Below are 22040 nucleotides of genomic sequence, written 5' to 3'. Positions count from 1 at the left end.
TGTTCTTCTTTCTCTGGATTTCCTGTTGGGGTCGTCAATACACAAAAAGGATGTGAATTGTGATTTAGAAGTTAGTTTTAGACACGAGAAAGTGAAATTCAAGCTTTTAGGAAGTTTGTTAAAACCACTAATTTTAATTTATTTAAAAAAATTGTCATTATCTCAACCCAAGATCAAACAAGGTTAATTTTATTTCCCAAAAGTTAACTTTATGACAACAAACACCCCCAACAAATCAAAATTACATCATTTATACCATTCTAGCGACTTTAAATTCGATCTATTCTCGAGCTATAAATAGCCCAAGGCTTTGATATCACACAGAATGTGGTCAATCCTTATCTCTTTATCTTCGAACCTCTATTCATTTTTGGCTTCCACATTTCCAAATTCTCCACATAGCTAAGATTAAAATACCACGGAATAGACCTCCTTATCCCTCCACCCATACAAGATTAATGCTTCTAACAGGTTTTCTTATAAAAACGCGGAATTTACATTATATGGAGAACAAAAAGTATGGGAAGTTAGGAACAACACCACATTATACTCCAAACAAGAATCCTTTTATAACTTTAGTATATAAACTTTATGTCAATCAAAAAAACAAAAACATCACATCTTGATTGAGCTCTTTTTAATCATGTCAATACTATCCATGTCATTCCCACTTTACAACCAACAATAAGTTTTTATTCTACTCATCAAGTCAAAAAAAAAGTATAGCCAAAAGTGTTCTTCAAACCTCATACCTTGTGAAGGGGTACCTATCGCATAAATTACCTTAATACCCTTCAAACCAAACCTCTACTAACCGATCCTAGTCTTGTATCGTATGTAATATGATACCAAATCATCAAAGGAGGCCCAATGTACAATCTCATATTTTATTAGATATATGGGCCTATGGCTACCTTTCGGGTATGGGCTTTAGCCCATTTTCTCTTTACCATAGTTTTTCTTTTGATCCATTCTCCATTCATCTTTAAGCCTAGTTATAAAACTCTCAGCCTTGGCGTTCACGTCAGGGCTGGGAAAAAAACTGGGCCGTGTTCCTGAAACAGAACTGGGCCCAGCTGAGTGGAAAGCTGAGTTTCCACTGTTCGTGACTGTTGAAGAGAATTCAATGTCATCACGGTCTGGTGAACTGCACACGGAGCTGTGACTGCTCCGTATCCTAACAAAATCACCACGAAGCTCAAATTTCATCGCTGACATCTTAAATGGTGGCGGCGGAGGTGGCATTGGAATCAACGGGGATTGTGAACCACTCGGCAGAAATTCGTCTCGGTCATAGTAACTGCTTGTTTTCGTCGGTAGAGGTGGTTTACGTTTGCTCGTGGAATGGTGGTTCTGGGGCTCCGGTTGAGGTTGACTTTTTTTAGATATCCGTTTTGATTTGACCGAAACGGTGTGTCTCGGTGGAGTCATTGGTGGTGGTGGAGGTGGAGGTGGCACTTTAGAGAAAGTAGTGGAAATTTTATTAAAACGTTTACTTTTTGTTGCATTTATGGCCTCCGTCTTTATTATTGAAGACGGAGGCTGGGGAGGTGGAGGTGGAGGTGGAGGTGTTGTAGGCGAATTAAACCGCTTACTTTTGCCTACTTTGAATATATTGTTGAAAATTGAACTTGGAGGCGGGGGCGGAGGAGGAGGCGGTGGAACTGTACCTGTCGCATGGACGGAGTGTATCCGTCTATGTTTACTGCCTTTTTTAAACAAATTTTGAAACATTGAATGAGGCGGAGGTGGAGGCGGTGGTGGAGGAGGAGGTGTTGGTGTTGGTGTTTGTTCTCGTTCGAATTCCGATTGTATGGAATGTACTGAAGGCGGAGACGTATCGGAACTACCGGAATTATTATTTATATTAATATTGTTGCTTAACTTCCGTTTGTTCTTCCTTTTTCTATGATTATATAATGAAGATATTGCGGACGCTATTTCCTTAGTCGCGTCACTAACTTTCCGCTCAAGCTTCTTATGTTTGTTGCGCGATCTGCGCATCCTCACCTCCGACGCCGCCGACTGAGGTGGTGGCGGAGGCGGAGGTGAAGGATAGGATCTCGATTGATCCAACGCTTCAGAATGTAAAGGTCGACGAATCTCCTCCGCCTTCAATTGCACGTCGACCTTTACATTCTTCCCTACGCTTCTGAACGAAGCCGTAGGAGGTGGAGGCGGAGGTGGAGGAGGAGGAGTTGCGACTGTATCCACAACAATCTCCTTCTCATCGAATATTTCAACCTGATCCGCCTCACGCGGCCTTGATCGCCGCTGAAGGTCACCGGGTCTACGGTTATCATAATACCGAGGAGCGGGCGACGAATACAAATCGACGTTAAAATCATCAAAATAACGATTCCGATGATTCTCGGCATTCTCCCAAACCGATTCGTGCCTTAAATTCGGGTACGAGCTGCTATTTCTTCTTAATCCGGTCGAAAACCCTTTCTGATCTGAAAACTGGCCTCACTGGGGAGACGTGTTAACACTGTTATTATTACTGTTACTGCTACTACTTTTGCTACTGCTCTGTGCTGTCTCGTCATTCTGACGAGCTAGCACACCGCAAAGAATTGCGAAAAGTACTAGGAAAATATTAAGAGAATCCCATGTAGACTTAACAGAACCCGGTTTTAGAATATGTGAAGTATGAGCTAAAAATGGTGGGAGGATGAAAAATAATAATATCAATGCAAGGATTGGGATGAGGATTATGAGAACCACCGGGTCAACGGGTGGCGTACGGCGGCGATTGGTGGCAGGTGGTGGTTGGAACCAGAAGGTGGGTGGTGAGTCTGGATCTTGATCCATGGGTATGAGTTGGAGAAGGCTTTTTGTTTAAAGTTTGGTATATAATAAAAGTTGGGAGGGACAAAGGAGATATATATTGGTGGGATAATATTAAATAAAGAGAATTTGAAAACATATAATCATTCAATATTATATGTTTGAAGCAATAACACATGGCAATTTCAAATGGCATTTACTTGTGTCTTGTATCCATCATTTTCAGATAATTTGTAACTTTGTTGTAATAATTGTGGCAAAATATAATTGTTTAATTAACCTTGAAGTGTTACGTACATAGCATGAAACACATTAGCGTAAATGGTATATATTTTTTTAACCAATATAATATTACTGTTTGTCACAAATCTACCCCTTGGATTGAGTTTAGATATATTTATATTATCATATTATATATACTCACATCAAAGTGTTGGTTTTATCATAAGTTTTGGTGCTTGATGATGAAGCAAACCATTAGGACGATGATGTGAAATCATTTCTTTCATCTTAAGTTTAGTCTACATATATTAAAGAAAACTCACAAGACGAGTCCAGTTTTAATCTAGAGAATCGCTATACCATGTGTATATATAGGAAACAATCAAGAGAAAACTTGTGAGAACTCCATCTAACCAACCTGTTCCACCTTGTTAACCTCATCCACGTACAAATTGTTACATGTTCTCTTGGGACAAAAACATAAAACCTCATATCATGTAAGTGCTTAGTCTCACATTAAGTCCGAAAAATTGCCACCAACTTATAGATTATCTATTTCCTATTATGTTTAAAACATGATTATTAAGATCTTTAGTCAATTTAAAACTTTTATTTCTTTTTAATTTCCCTTGCTTGGTTTTATATAGTTTTCTTTGTAGCTATAACGTTAGATGCAACATAAACACAAGAAGTTGTCTTATATAACAAGTTATGCATAAAATAAAAAACCTTATAAGGATATTGAAAACGTACATTAGGTACTCGCAATTCTAATAGAGACTGGTTATAAGATGAGGTAACACCATGCCTTTTATCATAGACCATCATGACAAAGTGGCATCGAGGCGCGCCTCACAAATAGATGCATACTAGTTAGGTAGGGCATCATGACTTGCATCAAAACAATACAAAAACCTAATTATCTTATATATTAGCAAGGTAAAACAGACTCTACGCCTACGAGGAGCATGTAGTCAGCATAATCCAAATGACGAATTTGATCATTATATAATTATATTCTAGTTCATTGTAAAACTTCAACCCAATAAACCTTTATCGGTTTGCCGGGATATGAAACCAGCAATAACATTGCAACACAACCAACATAAATAACATTCATATCCAAACCAAATCAACACTCAAATGTAATAAATCCAATAAAAGTCTATTAAATCAAATAAACATAGAAAGAGTCAAAACCTAGTCCTAGTTGTGATCCTTTACCCATGACTTAGTGGTATGCTACTCCAATAAACATTTTGAACTGTCTTAAAAGTTTTTATCTTATGTTATATGTTACTCAGATGATCGAATATTTTTCCACTTTATACGCAAAATTGTAAGTATTCCCTTATCTTAAGGAGAAAAATGTCATTTACGTGACCAAAAAGGCAAAACCCAAGTTTACGGCAAAGCTACTTTTTGCTGTGGTCCAAAATGAAGTGGTAGTCACTAGTCAAAAGATGTCTTTAAACCCCGACATACGTAACTGTAAATAGGAAATATTATTATTATTATTATTATTATTATTATTATTATTATTATTAACGCAATTGGCTTGCTGGTCCAACGACATTGAGTTGATAGTTTAAAGTTTAAGATCCTTAGAGTATCAGTTTTAGAACCTGACTAAAGGGTATTTCGACATACTGGTGAGTTTCCTCCTTCAAGTTGTTGCGAAACGAGTCAAGTCTAGAACGTCAAAATTAGTATAGACGGTAGACAACTAGACATCTCATATTTAGAAAACTCACTAAGGTATTGGAGCTGTTTCACGCGTTGTTCATACATAAATTATTATTATTATTATTATTATTATTATTATTATTATTATTATTATTATTATTATTATTATTATTATTATTATTATTAAAAGAAGTTACCGTTATATTATAAATCATTCCAACAATTTCATTATTGATGATGAACTATACATGATGACGTGGTCGTGGCTTTGCTTCTCCTCACCCTCTAAGCCATGTTAGCATAAAACTTTGAAAATATAGATCAACGTTCAACACATCTCCAAAGTTAAAGACGCTGAAATAAAAACCAGATCACGAGCGCTCTGTACCAAAGGACAAGCAAATTGTCTCATGACAAAACCTACACATGCAGTAAGGCGAGTTGTAGGTATCCAAGAACGGAGAGGAGGTAGGTTAACAAGGTTACAATGATGCATTCCTTATTCACTACAATAATGGCCTTAGGGACGTCATATCACTATATATTATCGCATCTTAAGAACGTCTAACTTATTCTTACCCCGGAGGCTGGTTGTACTAGGAGGCCTCTCCTACAATGAGACTTAACAATTGTTGATTCTTAGCGGCCCACTATCTGTTTCTACAACAATACATTATCCAAATATATAAATAAATGGGTATTTAAAATTGATTTTTTGTTTGTTATTATAAATTGCTATGAATAAATAATAAAAAGTTATTCATTATAAAGAAATAAAAACTAAAAGCTTCTAACGAATAAAATATCATGTAAAACAGTTTGAAAAAAAAGGAAGGAATAGAGAAATACTTTAAAAAATAGATAAAATTAAAAAAGTAGGGAAAATGGAGCGTGGTCGTAATCATTGAAACACAATGCTATATCTCCTTTTGCATCTTTCCAAATTGACCAACTTTTTAACAAGAAAAATACACTCTTACAATAAGAAAACGACAACACCCCTTTACAAAACTATCCAATTCCATGACCATTGATCCCAAATTATATAGTTTTGTGTTAAAATAGAACATAAATGAATTCTATTTCATCGTATCGTGAATTGTTGTGACACTTTTTGTTGCTTTACCACAAAACGAAATCTGGATGATATTTATAAGGCGAATATGTTCTTGAAATTAATTCTGATCTCATTAGTTTATTTTAAAATACTTAAAAATTAGTGTGAAGCTTTGCTATATGAAAAGATAAGTTGATGGTGAAGCGTTATGTAAGCTATCGGTTCTACACATATCGATGGTGTATGTTCTTAAAGAAGTTTAACAATACATTTCATTATTGTTTAATTGTTTGTTTATACATGTTCAATATCTATTGTTATTGTTAGGTTGATTCCATCAAGTAGGAGCCATCATATAAAGTTCTTTTTTTTTCTCCTACATTGTATCTTTAATAATTTGGTGTGAACCACATTACAAGTATTTTTCTTATTCTCAAGAGAGTCGGTGGATAATTAATGTTAACCTTATAGCTATTAATAAAAATAAATATTATTATTTTCTATATATAAAAATAGCAACAACCCTCTAATAAAGAAAAAGAAAATACTATAATTAAAATACTTAGTTTTTAATTGGCCTATTTTGGTGGCCTTGTCGAAAACAACTAGCAATCTAAAAGCAAATTGCATGATGTAAGATTAACATCAACTTATCTTTTCTATATCTTTAACAACCTTTATAGAGTTGTTTCAAGTTTTCCACTAATAATTTTAAAAAGTAAAAAAGCAACTTCCATTAAAGAATAACAAAGGTTTTTAAAAAAATGTCCATCTAACTTCTACTTTTAAACATGTATTATGATTTGTATATTTAAAAGAAATTATAATTACAAATCTTAGTTGATATAAAAAAATATATAGTTAGCATTGCTTAACGAGTAAACTGAGCCGAGTCTGTTTCAGCTCGAGCTGGGGATTTAAAATTAATGAGTCAAGCTATGATTGAGAAGATTTGAAGGATGAAGCACAACCTAGCTAATAAAAATCGATTATAGTCTTTCACATTCGATTAAATTTATCCTTGATTTAACTGAAAATAGTTCTTTGGACACACCCAAATAAAAACACAAAAACGTAAACAAAGCCTACCAAAAGACAAAAACAAAAAGATTTCACAAAAAGCAACTTCTTTAGAGAAGTGTACCATTAACTATTTTCAGTTTTGGTTTAAATTAGAGATATGATATAAAGAAAAACCTCCAAAAGGTTTTATAATTGTTTAAACAAGTCGTGTAAATGTAAATAAAATAGTATTTAACTTTTAAGTAGTACGTTACTAATATCAAATCCAAATGTAAAACATTACAAATAGCGTGCATTTAATGATGAGACTTTTTACGTTATAAACTTGAAGCATCAAGTTTGAAGAGAAAGGTGATGGGATGGCGACCCTAGGTGGGAGAAGATGTTGGAGAGGACGGTGCATATAATTAATTGTCTTTGTTTTCTCATCTTTTGAATTTTTTGTTCATTTTTTTCTTTCAAAAGAAACATAAGGAGCCAATGATACGTTGACAAGTGGGGAAAATAAAATGTAACTAGTTTACTATGTAAAATTTGCTAGTTAGGAATCGCTGATGGCCCTCATTCTCTCATCTTCATCTATGTTCTTTGTTCGAGCCTGTTCATGAATATTTTTCTACCCATCTACTCGTCATGTCGTCTTAGTCTATTTCTCTCTTTCATGTCAGTCTAAAAGCCTCTATGAATGAAGGGTTAAGATATATCAAACCAATTATACACCTAACAAGTAAAATAGTATGCAGCCTTTACATATATAAAAGTTATATAGTGTTTGTCTAATATATGCACTTGCTCACATGTTAAAGTATACAAAATAGACTTTTAACTTTTAAAAAACATACTTAATGAATATAAAAGTAAAGTTAACTAACATGTGTTTAACATTCTTAAAATTAACCAATAATAAAAACATATAAGTTCTATTTGTTATCAACTTTTACGCGCACGTGTTTGTGTATGTATATATAACTTGTCGAAAACTTAACAAAACATATGTCTTCCTAATAGTTGTATTCACTTAAATATCAATTTATAACAACATATAATCATAGCAATGTCGAATAACCAACAAACGACTATTATATTATATGATGATAAACAATAAACCTTTTTAAAAAACAGAAAATACATGACCATCTCAATTCTCAATAGAACACATGTGGGACGTTTCTGAGATCGCGTGATGCCGTGCATTACAGGATTGCTTTAGGAGAAGGACGTCCCAGTATGGGAGATCCTTCTGCAAGGACTATTAGGTGGGTTATGTGATAGAAGAAGAGAGGGAGTCGGTCAATCAAGCACCTCCGACATGAACGAGCCGTCACTCCTAAAATGGTTGTATATACCGACATGTTTTGGATGTCATATATTTCTTGTTAGCGTTATTCTTCAAAAAGAGTGTTTCACACAATAAAGATGAAAATTTTAATATTTCAATTTGATAAAATATTGTTTTCATTGGTGCAAAACATTGAAAATAAAACCACAAAACCGGACAAAAAGAATCCATTATTTTATATTGGAAGATTTTCCACACTTGTGTGGCAATAACTTAAACTCTCAAACAAATGATCCGCCTTAATTTAATATTAACCAAACAAGAAGCCAGAAGTGACACAACCGAAACAATGAAAATGACATGCAATGTAAATACATACTGTTTTATCCAAGTTACCATACACAACTAGCGGTCTTATGACACCTGTCAGTCCAAGTCATCACGTACGAAATCATACTTTCCTGCCTACTACTACTATAATTATTATTAGTGGCGAAGCTTGGACATACACGTCGGGGGAGCCGGACTCAATATGTATAAAAAAATTTCATACATTAGTGGGGGGCGGGTTCAAAATTTCGGTCGGAAACGGATGAATTTAAACCATGTATTTAAATTTTCGGCTGAAAAAAGATAAATTTACACTGCCGAGCGAAAAAAACGGAGGCCGGGCTCAAAATTTCAGTTGGAAACGGGTAAATTGTCACTATGTATAATAATTTTCGGGCAAAAGAAGAATAAATTTACACTACCGAGCAAAAAACGGAGGGGGGCGGGCTCAAAATTTCGGTCAGAAACAGATAAATTTACACTATGTATAAAAAATTTCAGCCAAAAAAGGATAACTTACACTACCGAGCGAAAAAACGGAGAGGGCCGGGGCCACCTCTGGCCCAACAAAGCTACGTCCCTGATTATTATTATTATTATTATTATTATTATTATACTGATACATGAATGATTAATCAAATCGATAAACATTTGTCTGTAACATATTACTTCAAATATGATTGTTAAGACGGTTACATAATCAAATAAATATTTTATTTCTCTGTTTCATTAAATTTGGCATGCACTGTAATTGTTTATTTGATTATCTACTTAAAGTTAACTTTTATTGAGCTAGTTCTTACAAAAATATTTGACCAACAAATGACACCTATGAAAGGATATTAAAGTAATAAGTTTAAACTCGTTTTCATACAATTAGTTTCATTGTTAAATTCACACAACTTGATTGATCAATTATTAGTTTATTACAACAATTCAATGATTGGAATTGTGCTCTTTTTTATGGTAAAGCAAACACGATATTGAATTGTCAAACCAATTCATCCGGTTTTTCTTTTCAACCATACAAGCAATATAATTCATGGTTTGGTATACGATAGACAACATATTTAGAAGTTTAAAAAACTATTGAATGTTTTATATGTTGGAAGTATATAACATAGCAGAATATCACTCTTCTATTAGGTTTTACGATCTCATACATTTTGCATTACTTAATGTATTGTTTTATTGTTTCACGTGTATTGTAAAATATGGTGGGGGGGGGGGGGGGGGGGGTCAAATGAATCAATTAAAACTAGCAATGATGTTGAGAAATGCATGAACCGTTTAATTCAATGGTACCTTTTATTTTAACGGGATACACACGAAAACCTGGCAACCGTTCTTTTTAATTTCTCCCGCTACATTTAGTTATCTTTTATGCAGTGAGTAGATGTCACACCCGGCCCTAAACGGCGGAAACAGCCGGGTGCGCGCGAGTGGGAATTGATAATCAAGCACGGGTCATTGCAAACATTCAAATAAATTTTCCATTGCGCATGAAATGTCTAGTACAAAATACATTACATTGTTTAGAATTACATAGAAAAACATCCACATATGAAAAACGTTGAAGATTTCCGCGCCATATCCTCTTACACGGCGGGAACAACCACGCGTGTGGAAGGGATAGAACTAAAATCTTCCAAAAACCATTTTATAGATGTTCTGCGTGAAGTGCTCTATGTGTGACTCCTTGCGCTACTAATTATCACCTGAAAGACACGTAAAAACATTTGAATCAGTATAAACTGAGTGAGTTCACAAGTTTTGGTGACTTGATAAATCGTATTGCATCATATCCTTGATAAAACCATATTGAAACATATTTCTGATAACATCATTAAAACATATGTTTGATAAAGCCGTCCCGCGGGTTTCGCGCGGACATTTCTGAAAACCGTGGCGCTGCCACTACAAGCGAAAATAATACCGTCCCGCGGGTTACGCGCGGACGTTGTGCTCGGAAAACTAGGCGCTCGTCCATGCAAAGAGGTGCGACCCCTACGAGCGGGCTTTGCAGCCAGTAGTACTACCCCGTGACCATACTAGGCACTCGTCTATGCAAAGAGGTGCGACCCCTACGAGCGGGTTGATCAAACACAGTAGTCCCTACCCTTAGAGTTCCATTGACGAAGTGATCACTTTCTAAATCTTGCGCACTCACATTGAAAACCAAGATAAACACCATGAACAGATAATCGTTTGCATTGCTTGTAAATATACCATGATAAAACATAATTTAAACACGTGTCCCTCGCCCCGAGAACAGTTTAAAAACAGTGAAAATAGGGGCTGTGAGACTCACCTGTGATTCTTGTTAAGTGATGGTTTAGAGAGATTAAACGAGATTCGGGTTTCCTGATGTTAGCCTCGAAATTGGAAGTCTAGTGATGGAAACGGAACTGGAAACGGATGCTCGGGAGATGGTTAGTGCAGAATTACAGGTTTAAGAGAGGAGTTTGAAGTGTGTTTGTGTGATATTTTTATTCAAGAATTGTTACTTATTTATAGGCAAATTCAAGGGAACACAATCCCTTGATTTAGGGGATTGAAATCTTATTTATATTGGGTGTAATGATGACAAGGTATGGGGTTTATTATTATTATTTTAGGGATGGGGGTGATGGTCCTAGGGAGTGGTTATAAAGATTCTGATGGATTTGACAGTACATGCAGGACTGTGGTTGGTGAGAGTAGGTGCGGCTGACAGCTGACATTTCGTGTTACAGTATACTTTTCCTGGTACTGTTCAGTGTGCAGTCAAAAGGTAAAAATCTCTGAAACACGCAACTGGTTCTTTCTGGGCGGGGGTAATCCCCTTACATCTGAAGAATAGACTTAAGTGTTTTGTGCGTGTAGCCTTGCGCGTATAGCCTTCTGCGTGAAGGCCATTTCTTTGAACATTGTGGGTCCGGCGGCTCCAGTTGGTCTTCGCGCAAGCGTCCTTGTAGCGAATCCTGCGCGTATCACTGCGCAGGCGTCCTTATAAGGAATCCTGCGAGTCCATCTGGCTCTGCTGGAACCAGCGTTCTCAGAGTTTATTAACAGGGTGAACTTTTGGATTTAAGCGAAAAGGTGGTTGGTTTCTGTGCAGACGTTCATGCGTAAAGGGTTTAGTTTTAATGTGTCCCGCGGGGATTCTTCCCGCAGGTGTCGCACATAACTCCTTTTTATTTGATGCGGGTAGGTGCGTAACCTTCTCAGGGACGTTGAGTTTCATTTGTAGATTCTCCATGAGGTCTTGGTATTTCAACATAGTGATCAGTTATGTTGAAGTCAATTCCATCTTGGAGCTTCAAACAAACTAGTTCTCAATGTTCCCGCCATGCGGGGAGGTTAGTTCCCTTTCCGCACGCGCACAAATGATTTGATTATTGAAGAGGTATGCAACCCATTAGACAGAAACGACATAAAAATAAGTTGTCAAGAAAACACAACAAAAACCTGTGCGCGTGGCGCATATAACATATGCGCGCTCTGATCCTAACATGGCGCGCATCGCATCCGCGCATGGCGCATATAACATATGCCCCGCGCTGATCATAACGTGCATCGCATCCGCGCATGGCGCATATAACATATGCCCCGCGCTGATCATAACATGCATCGCATCCGCGCATGGCGCATATAACATATGCCCCGCGCTGATCATAACATGCATCGCATCCGCGCATGGCGCATATACATTCACAATCACCTAATAATTAGGTTGATTACTTGGTTTATGGGATTGGGAAATTACCGGGTGTCACAGTAGAGGTCGATATTGTGGTTCATGAGTTCATGTGGTTCTCAACATTATAGCATTATGGTAAAGAACAGATAACGAGCAATATGTACAAAATAACGAGCAATATATACCATATAATGCGAGATATAAAGTATACAAAATAAGTTACCAACATACCGTTGACACTAATTTTCATTTTAAGCTTGCGTTATTATGACTTTAAAAAAAAATATTTGCACTATTATTGCCTAAGTTGTTACAACAATAGATGGAAGCTTCGTTGATTCTTTATTTTTTAATAAAAGCAAAACAATATTTATATCCTAATAAAACAAAACCCTTAATCCTATATTGCCAGAAACCTGTAAAGCATCCTGTGGCCTTAAATCAAGTTCTAACTTTGGTGGTTATAATTTATACTTTGTTTTTCTATAAATTGAGCGGGTTCATGTCACTGAGCATGAACTGGGTTCAGGTGACAACTCAAACCGTAGGAAGCGGCTACAAGAAAGTTAGAATTCATGTAATATTGAGAATTGAGAGAAATATTAATTTAAGGAACTTAATTTAAATGAACAAAATAGTATTCAAAGGAAGGATTATTAAAGTGGTTCCGTAACGAACGAGTACTACTACTACTACAAGCCTACAATGCTACAATAATAAGACATTAAAGATTGCTTTCAAGGGAATGCTCATTATTTTGGTATGTAGTGTAGGCCATAAAGTTCAATCATTTTTTATACCTAATTTTTTCATAAGTTTTAAATTTCTTATTTAAGTAAAGCTTGCATACATTTATTCATAATTTCTTTCGGTAATCTTGGTTTTTGTTTTCCTTTGACAATTTAATGAAAAATACTTATACACACATGTTATTTGTATCTTTTCTCATTGATTAGTTCCAATCCAACTATTAAAAATGTAAAGTAACATATTTGAAGGTATATATATATATATAATATAAATAATAAACGAGTCAAAGTTTTAGTTTGCAACGTTAGCGATAAGAAGAGCTCAAATTTTAAAAATGGAGTCCGAGACGAGTAGAACACAAGCTCTCCTTAGTTAATACTTAAGGATATCAATATGACAATTTTTATAATTACATAGAGGTAGATATATTTACATGGTTAATTTAGTTGGATGTTTAATTAAAACGTTACAGTAGTTTGACATCAAACTCACGATTTTATTCTATACTAGTATTAACACTCCCCGTATTGCGGTGAGTATTTACACATCCATTCAACTTGAAAGCATGAATTTACCACCATCACTGCTTTCGGTCACCCTCCCCTCACCAGCGGAGAGTAACTTTCATTAACCATTAAGAAAACCGAACAAAAAGTAGACGTAAAAAATGTTGAAGCACACACGCTCGTTGCGTCGTGTTAACAACAAAAATTAGACCGAAGCGCAATATGTAGAAAAAATAACCAAGTCAAGTTAACATCTATGTGTTGCGATGGGACCGTTAAACAGGAAAACTGGACATAAAACGATGAACCACACACGCGTTGCAGTGTGTTAACTCGTTAAATTTAGACCGAAAATACAAAGAAATTGTAAAAGATGAAAAGTATTTGAGATCAAAGCTGAAAGTGGAAAAATGTTAGGGGCTAAAATTAAAAATATATTTTGTGACATATTTGTAAACTATTAAAAGTGTTGGTGCCAAAAGTTAAATAAAAAAGAAAATTAAATAGAATGAAGTACAAACTAATAAGAAGCTCAATATATACACACCATCAATGTCAACTCCTCCCAAATTTGTAATTCTATCAATTTTCTCCTGTAATTATGTAATAGTATATGTTTTGAAATATATATTAATCAACTTGAATAAAAGGAAGCGACGTTGACAAATAATATTACGTGAATTAGTTGTCTTTGGTTTATAATTAAGTTTTATATACTTTTTAGACGAATAACAACTATCATATTGCTAATATTTTAATTTCTTAAAAGTCTTTATAAGAGAAGTCTACGTTCGTAATCGGTAATGGGAAGCCCAATATTATTTTATTACGTAAAGCTTGCCTTATATATAAATGAAAAAAAAAATTGAAATGTTGAAGTATTTACTAAACAAAAAAGTACAAATAAATAAACATAAAGATTAAACATCTACTTGTCATCATTGATGGATTGGCGAAACGCACAATTATATTTCGTCAAATATACCAATCTAAGTATGTGCAAGAACTGTTTACGATGATAACAAATAATAATTAATTTTGAATACAGTTTTGTTTTAAATAAAAATGTATATCTTGTTCCCAACAAATAAATCGAATATAACCTTGTATTTACTACTTTTTAAAACGGTTAACAAACAAAAGTTATTAGTATTAAGCATTCACATCAAAAAAATTATAATAACATGTTTGGATAAGGGAAATATCTTGTCGCTAACAAGAATAACTTTTGTTACTAATAACAAAAGTTATTAGTAACCGTCTTTTATGCTTAATGGTAGTGAATAACAAGAAGAATTTCATAGTTAGGTATGCTCAAATCCTAGTAATACCATGACGAGTGACCTCTTGAGAAACCTCTATCTTACCACAAAAACAATTCCGAGAGCTCCTTATGGGTAAATATGACAATATTGATGGTACGAGAAGTTGTATGTTACAAATGGTATTAGAGCCACTAATTTGTCATTCAAAACCTTGTGGTAAACCTTATCGAGTATGAAGAGTCATCGGGGATGTTGTAGGGGACACGTTACAAAATTTTGACATCTTTGATTGAAATGATGCAGTAAACCTTATCGATGATGATGGTTCCAAAATAAGATTGTTTCTAACTATAGGTGCACAAAATACCCTATTTCGGACCCGAACTGCAGGTACAACCTGGTATTGGGTTTCTCTTTAAATACGTACCCAGAACCGGACCCGTCGGAACCAGTTCCACCTTTACCCGGTCAAAACCTGACCCGTAACCCAAGAAAACTGGCAAAGTCCCAGACTATACCTGAAGCCGATTCATACCTATCCCAGTTTTAACTTTTGTTGATCATATCAATTACCAATTCCTAAAACCCGGTTTGTGCCTCTCTATTTGTAAGTTGTAACACCTTGTAGTAAACAAAACTTGTATGGGCTTATGAGGTAAAAGTCAAAATTATCAACATGATATTGGGCCTTCTAATAAAAACTATTAACAGGCTTTTGTTAATTTAAGGCCCATAAACACAACCAAAAACCCTAGAACCCCAACTTACTTTCTGCTTGAACGATTAACGAGCAGGCAGACAGCCATGGTTTGGTTTCAATGCGAAGACTGTGGTGATAATCTCAAGAAACCAAAGCTTGCTACTCATTTCCGATCTTGCTCAGCTAACAAGGTTATATTATAAATATAATATATTAACTGAATTGTATCTTTCTTTTTGTTGTTAATTTAGTGTTTAATTGTTGGTTTAGTTATCATGCATCGATTGTGGACAAATGTTTGGGCAACAAAGTGTTCAAGGTCACACTCAGTGCATCACGGAAACGGTACGAATATTATTTTTTTAATATTTGTGTTTATTAGAGTTATTATGAACTTAATTCAATTGTTTAAAATGATGAATATTGTAAACATCGATTATTAGTTTTGAAAATTGCATAACTTATATGAATTAGACCGTCAACCAATACCGTACCTATAATTCCCACTAGTGGTGTAAACAAGCCGAGCTCAAGCTTTACTATGTTCGAGCTCATTTCGAACTCTTGTTTTAAAAGTTTGAGCTTGGATTGTGAGGCGTTTTTTCAAATTCGGGCGCGGCTCATGCCCGGATTGTTTACCATTTGTTGATTAATTTATAAACGTTTTAATATTGATTTTATATATTATGAGAAAAGATTTTAATAAAGCCTAAGCTTGGGTCGAGTTTGTCTAGTCAGGGCCGGCACCCCGATAGCCCCGGATTTAAATTTTTTTTTTTTTTATATATTTTTATGAAAAACAATATGTATATATAATGTTTAAACTTAATTACACAACCATTAGCTTGGTTTAGTGGCAAGTCGGTATGATTTTCAACAAAAAGGTTGTGGGTTCAAATCTCATTTGAGACATTTTAACCCTATTTTTATATAAATTTTTTTTTTCACACAACCAAATTATAAGGCCCAATAAATTAAGTCTTATTTAAAAAATAAATTGTTTAAACCTAACAAGATACCCCTTTTTATTAAGGCCCAAAAAATTTTAACCGTTCTCGGAGCCGGGCCTGTGTCTAGTGTCTTAAACGGGCCAAAGCTTGGATCAAGCTTGTATGTACAGTGTGAGATTGTTACGTACCAAAATAGGCGAAAACTTAAAAATACACTTGGGTAGTTAAGGCTCCATTAGTGTAAACGAGCTTCCTATACGTGGCTCGAGCTCGGGCTCGATAAATAAACGAGCTTTATTTGGGGCTTGAGCTCGAGAAAGCAAGGCTTGTTTCAAGCTTTTTATCAATCCGATCTCAAGTAGCTCGCTGGCAGTTCGGATCGTTTGCACCCCTAGTTCATACATGCAAACTACTTTATTTAAGCGAACCCAACGCTGCATGTCGGAAGAGTGGTGCTACCTTGCGCTCCACATCATCGTGGTTAGGGGAAGAATCGTCCCGTTGGATATAGTCTTAGTGATTTGTTTGTTAATTTATTATTTTGTAGGAAAAGTATGGTCCAAAGGGACAAGCTAAACCTAATGGGACACCTGGAAAACCCAACAGTGCTTCAAAGCCTAAACCAGAGGTTGACATAAATGTCGGATTATCAGAACGTCCTCCATGGTTTTGCAGGTTTGCTAAATACAATTGTTTTTTTAATATATTATACAGACAGATATTTTATTTTGTGATTTTGGAGATTGTATACTTAGATATATTTTTTTAAACTTACAGTCTTTGTAACACGAGCGCAACTAGTAAGCAAACGCTACTTTCTCATGCCGATGGGAAGAAACACCGAGCAAAAGCAAGAGCGTTTCATGCATCCAAGCAACCTCCTAAGGATGCTGAGGGACCCACACCGAATGCCAAAGTTAAACCTGAAAGCGTAGAAAAGACTGATTTGCCATTGAACGAGGGTTTAAAATCGGAATCACCTGAAAGCAAGAAGAGAAAGCACGAGGCAGCTGAAAACAATGGTGATTTGGGCAATGGTGAAGTGGTTCATGATTCAAGTGCCAAATCAGAGAAAACAAAGAAATCAAAAGGAGAAGATGTTGAGAAGAAAATAAAGTGGAAGAAGATAATAACCGCTGTCTTGAAATCGGTATGTGTGCTTAAAACTAAGGCGGTGCTTTGGGATTGGTTATTCTTAATTCTTTTATATGATTATTTTTGTTTTTTGTTGTATAAGTTAAAAGTTGTATTTGTCGTATTTTGATAGAATCCGGATCAGGATGGCAGTTTGAAGATGAGAAAACTACGAACACAAGTTTTGAAAACTATTAGGGAATCTGGATCAACAATAGATGAAAGCCAACTCGTTGATACGCTTGAGCATAAGGTCAGTTCAAAACTACGTAGGAGAGTATACTGAATTGTTAGTGTTAAATTGCTATATATATAAATTTTGCATGATATTAAAATTACCGATATGCCACCGATATCACACCGCGATAACTGATATTTGAAATATCCTTGACTGATATTGGATATTTTTCTTCATTAACTGCACAGAATGAGTCAAAAAGTAACCAAAAGTCTATTGTTAACGCATATAACCTTCTAATCTTGTTTTATATGCAATACATATAGTTATTTTTATTTAACGCATTGGTTTTTAATATTTTTTCTCCCAAAATATGATTTTTGTGCAGATTAATTCAAGCTCTAAATTTGCTGTTAATGGGAAGTATGTACAATTGGTCGCAAAAAGATGAAGATCGAGGTTTCGTGTTTGCACACCGTGATCCACAGATTAACAGCCCAAGTTGAAAGTAAGCATTCATGTCCGGCTGAATGGGCCATTGAATCATTTATTTTGTACTGAACATTATTAGACGAAAATTTTGTAAGGAACCGTTATTTATATAAACTAATGAAGAGAGTAGCCAGTTTTCCGATTGTTTAATTACAAATTTCAATCTCAAATAGCATCTCATTGTTCGTTTTATCAGTTATTGTCTAGTATCTTTTCTTTTCACTAAATCGAGTTAAATGTGTTACATCTTGTTTGATGAAATCTACTAGGTGCGAGCACCACCTACCTCTGCCACTATCACCGCCAACGCCACCACTAGCTCCAGCAACACCCCTGCCACTGCTGCTGGTGACACCACCACTTTTGTCACTTGCACAAATTCCTCGTCACTACAACCAACACCACCAATATGTAGGAGTTGCGGTGCACATATACTCACTACTAACGCATCAGTTTTCTACGATGCTTCATGTATATCAAGTTACAGTTAGCAAAGTTCTAATGCAAACATGTATGCTTCCTGTTTAAGTTTAGCCACAGCTGGTACCGTTAACGGGCTAAATGTGACCCATCAATACAAAAAACATTTTTTAAACCGTTAATGAAACAAAAAATTTGACCCATGAGGGCGTGCTAATTTTGACCTGTTAGTTAAAACCCTTTTCTTACCCGTTAATGAAACAAAAAGTTGACCCGTTACCGGGTTACATGTGAGCCAACAATAAAAACCATTTTTTAATCCATATATGAAACAAAAACTTAACCACACCCGTGACTGGTTTAAAATTGACCAGATAATAAAAACCTTTTTTTAAACTTGTTACCGTTACCAGATAAATTTGGCCCGATACTGAAAACTTGTAATTACCCGTTAATGAAACAAAAAGTTGACCCGATACCGAGTTAACTTTAACCGACAAAAAAAGGCTTTTTTTTTTCTTAAGAATGTTAGTAGTAATAGAAAAGCTAATGACAGTGCCCAATTTAGTTTAATGCGTACTAAATAAATAAATAAACTTAATTAATATATTATAGATTTTTACAGGAACAATATCGGTGAAGATTGAAAGGAACAATATATTATTATAGATACAAAATAATATACCGTATTTAAAATCATAATTACCTTTTTCAACCTTCTAAATCAATATCTATACGGTAATAAATATATATGCTAAATATAAAACGTTTGTTTCATCCTATATATGTTAGAGCTTGTCCAGGGTTTTTTTAAATCTAAGAAGCAAAAGAGCTGTGTTACATAATATTGGTACCGCCTATTTTTCTATTATTTGTGTTGTTCTTATTTGTTTATGTTATATTGTTAGTTGTTAATTACCATCTACTTAAATTCTTATATTGTTCAACAGCTAGAGAACATTATGGATTTGAAGGTTAATCACATTGTCCCGATACAAACCGAACCCATGTCCGTTAACCAACCACTTGATGATGCTTGTTCTACTAGCTGGTTGGATGCCATGAAATCTTCTTCCCCAAGGAATAATATTATAAAAAACAATGACTCTGAGTTTGCTAAAGAACTTGCCTACCGCGACTGGACGGTATTCGAATTTCGTTTCGTCACGTTCGTTTTTAATATTTGTCACAAATTAATAAATTATATGTTAACTTTTTTTTTGTGTAGGTTAAGTATCCGTCTGCGCTTACTTCCATCGAACAGATTGTGACTAACGCCAAGGGAAAGCAGATAGCGTTGTTTCTAGACTACGATGGAACGTTATCCCCGATTGTTGACAATCCTGATCTTGCCTTTATGTCAGATGATGTGAGATAAATCTAATATCTAGTTTAGTTCATTTAATACACGGGTTCAATGTTTTTAATACCTACCCGTAAACAGATGCGTGACGCTGTTAGAAACGTGGCAAAGTACATTCCAACAGCTATTGTTAGTGGGAGAAGCCGCGCAAAGGTACTTTATACTTTATAGTTGTTAGTTTTATCATTAATTTTATAAAAAAATTGGTTTTAACTGGTTATATGTTTTTTCAGGCATACAAGTTTGTAGGACTAAAAGAACTATATTATGCTGGTAGCCTGGGCATGGACATATCCGGTCCGGTCCAGTCTTCATCCGATCAAGCAATCCAAGGAAGCTTGTACCAGCCTGCTACTGAATTTCTACCAACGATCAAGAAGGTTAGTATTTGAAACTTGTTTAAAATTTTGTAGCAATAGCTTTCGGTTTTATAATACTTGTTGCGCGTGCGTATTTGGAAACAGATATTTGAGTCACTTGTTGAGATCATGAAGAACATAGAAGGAGCTAATGTTGAAGACAACATGTTCAGTGTCTCGGTGCACTACCGCAACGTGGATGAAAAGGTAACGTGTCGATATTATTTGCGTATCTAGATTTTAGTATCTAATTATTTATTTGATAATTACAGAATTGGAAAACAATAGTACAATATGTTGAAGACACTATGAAAAATTATCCAAAATTGCGACTGACACACGGGTGAATGGTATGTCTACTTCACAACAAACAAATTTGATCAAATTCAGTTTGCTTAACTTTTGTTTTGTTTTTATAATCATTAGGTTTTAGAGATCCGCCCCGTGCTTAAGTGGGACAAGGGGAATGCTGTTGAGTTCTTACTTGAATCACTCGGTTTGTAAAGAGTTCAGTTTTCATGAAAAGTAATTGTTTATATTTTTATAACATATTAGCTAAACGTGAGTCACGTGACGGTGTTTTGCAGGCTTAAGTAACCGTGATGATGTGCTCCCTATATATATAGGGGATGACAAAACCGATGAAGATGCATTCAAGGTAAACATAATTATTATTATACTAATATTTTTAATGCATACAACCTTTTAAATCGGCTTATTTAAAAACGTTAAAACAGTATTTAAGTCAAGAGTGTGGTCGCGGTTATGGGATCTTGGTGACTCCTGCCCCGAAAGAAACACGTGCATGTTATTATCTTAGGGATCCATCAGAGGTTTGTTTATTGCCTTGCATAATAAATTATTTAAACCTCATTAATGTTCGAATGAATTAATACATGTATAAATTTGGTTTGCACGTACAGGTGATGCAGTTTATCAACTTACTAGCGAATAGCGTTGCATAAGAAGCCTGTTTTTTGATCTGATGACTCATTCTATATAGAAAATTTTGTTCTTTTATTATACTTTTTTGCAAAGTTTATTAACTTACATGACAGTTTTAATTTTTTGTTTGCTTCTTGAGTTTGCTTATTATTTGTACTAGACGAAAATTTTGCAACAACTGAAAGATGAGACCTTTGTTTTGTGTGTTTTGTGTCTGTTTTGTGTGTTTCGTGTCACTGAAAGATGATTTTATGGTCCACTTGTGTCATTATATGCAGAAAATTGAGCAGAAACTAACACTAAACTAGTAAACTTTAAAAGTAGACTTGACCCTTGTTTTGTATTTTGATGATGAAGTGACAAAAAACTTTTACATGCAATCACATCATGACCCGTAAGGCGTAATAAGTCTACAAAATGATTACGAATCTTTTGTTTTCTTAGGCGATTGTTAAGCGAGACAAAGATATTTAGGAAAACCATCCGATTCCACAACTAAAACAGAGGAGCTGTTTGTCATAAAGTCCTTGCTGGAAATCGTTTTCAACGATAAACGCTTGCCTTTTCTGGGATCATTGTTATTTGATGTATGTTCAACGGCTGCATCAAATTTGGTCTAGTTACATAAACTCTTAACTAGCTCATATTTTAAGTTGTCCTGATGCTAGAATCATAGAATGTATTTACTTTTCTTGAAATTAGTTATGTGCAACTTTCTGAAACATGATTAAAGGATTTCTTTTGATTTTTTTTTAAAATTTTTTTATTTATAACTTAAATTTTCAAAGTCATCTTAACTTAAATTTTCAAAGTCAAAATTGTCAATCTCATATTTCCGCTTACTTTTTAGAGTTTTCTGAAAACTAAAGTGTCAAACGTATTTGTTTTATATTATTAAAATGTAACTGA

The 22040-nt window shown here is 34.8% G+C and overlaps 2 protein-coding genes and 1 pseudogene across 2 annotated transcripts; 2 read left to right on the top strand and 1 right to left on the bottom strand.

The window, feature by feature from the left end:
• Nucleotides 1-930: 930 nt before the first annotated feature.
• LOC143585927 (uncharacterized) lies at nucleotides 931-2814 on the bottom strand. Its single transcript, XM_077067597.1, has 3 exons — nucleotides 2511-2814; nucleotides 1851-2468; nucleotides 931-1670 (listed from the first exon to the last, which is right to left on the bottom strand). The coding sequence occupies exons 1-3, from the start codon at nucleotides 2812-2814 to the stop codon at nucleotides 931-933; spliced, it is 1662 nt and encodes a 553-aa protein (XP_076923712.1).
• A 12519-nt stretch (nucleotides 2815-15333) lies between these two features.
• LOC143585934 (uncharacterized) lies at nucleotides 15334-18216 on the top strand. The gene is made up of 6 exons (XM_077067602.1): nucleotides 15334-15481; nucleotides 15561-15635; nucleotides 16788-16915; nucleotides 17018-17396; nucleotides 17520-17627; nucleotides 17941-18216. Exons 1-6 carry the CDS (start codon nucleotides 15395-15397, stop codon nucleotides 18001-18003), a joined length of 840 nt encoding a protein of 279 aa, XP_076923717.1. The 5' UTR covers nucleotides 15334-15394; the 3' UTR covers nucleotides 18004-18216.
• Nucleotides 18217-19408: 1192 nt separating this feature from the next.
• On the top strand, nucleotides 19409-21151 carry LOC143585933 (trehalose-phosphate phosphatase A-like; annotated as a pseudogene).
• Nucleotides 21152-22040: the final 889 nt, after the last annotated feature.

The sequence above is a fragment of the Bidens hawaiensis genome, unplaced genomic scaffold, assembly GCF_021521415.1.
Source record: "Bidens hawaiensis isolate Kalapana, Puna unplaced genomic scaffold, B.hawaiensis_p1.1 tig00034230_1, whole genome shotgun sequence".
NCBI classification, from domain to species: Eukaryota; Viridiplantae; Streptophyta; class Magnoliopsida; order Asterales; family Asteraceae; genus Bidens; species Bidens hawaiensis.
The sequence above is the reverse complement of the archived record's forward strand: the minus strand, read 5'-3'. Positions and strand labels throughout refer to the sequence as shown.

Bases quoted from the DNA above. Each gene is read 5' to 3' on its own strand.
- LOC143585927 (XM_077067597.1), bottom strand. From the start codon at position 2,814: ATGGATCAAGATCCAGACTCACCACCCACCTTCTGGTTCCAACCACCA. The intron at 2,469-2,510 runs GTAACAGTAATA...CTCCCCAGTGAG, and splicing joins CAGTAGCAAAAGTAGTAGCA to GCCAGTTTTCAGATCAGAAA. The intron at 1,671-1,850 runs GTAGTTCCGATA...TCCATGCGACAG, and splicing joins TAATATAAATAATAATTCCG to GTACAGTTCCACCGCCTCCT.
- LOC143585934 (XM_077067602.1), top strand. From the start codon at position 15,395: ATGGTTTGGTTTCAATGCGAAGACTGTGGTGATAATCTCAAGAAACCA. The intron at 15,636-16,787 runs GTACGAATATTA...ATTATTTTGTAG, and splicing joins CTCAGTGCATCACGGAAACG to GAAAAGTATGGTCCAAAGGG. The intron at 17,628-17,940 runs GTCAGTTCAAAA...ATTTTTGTGCAG, and splicing joins TTGATACGCTTGAGCATAAG to ATTAATTCAAGCTCTAAATT.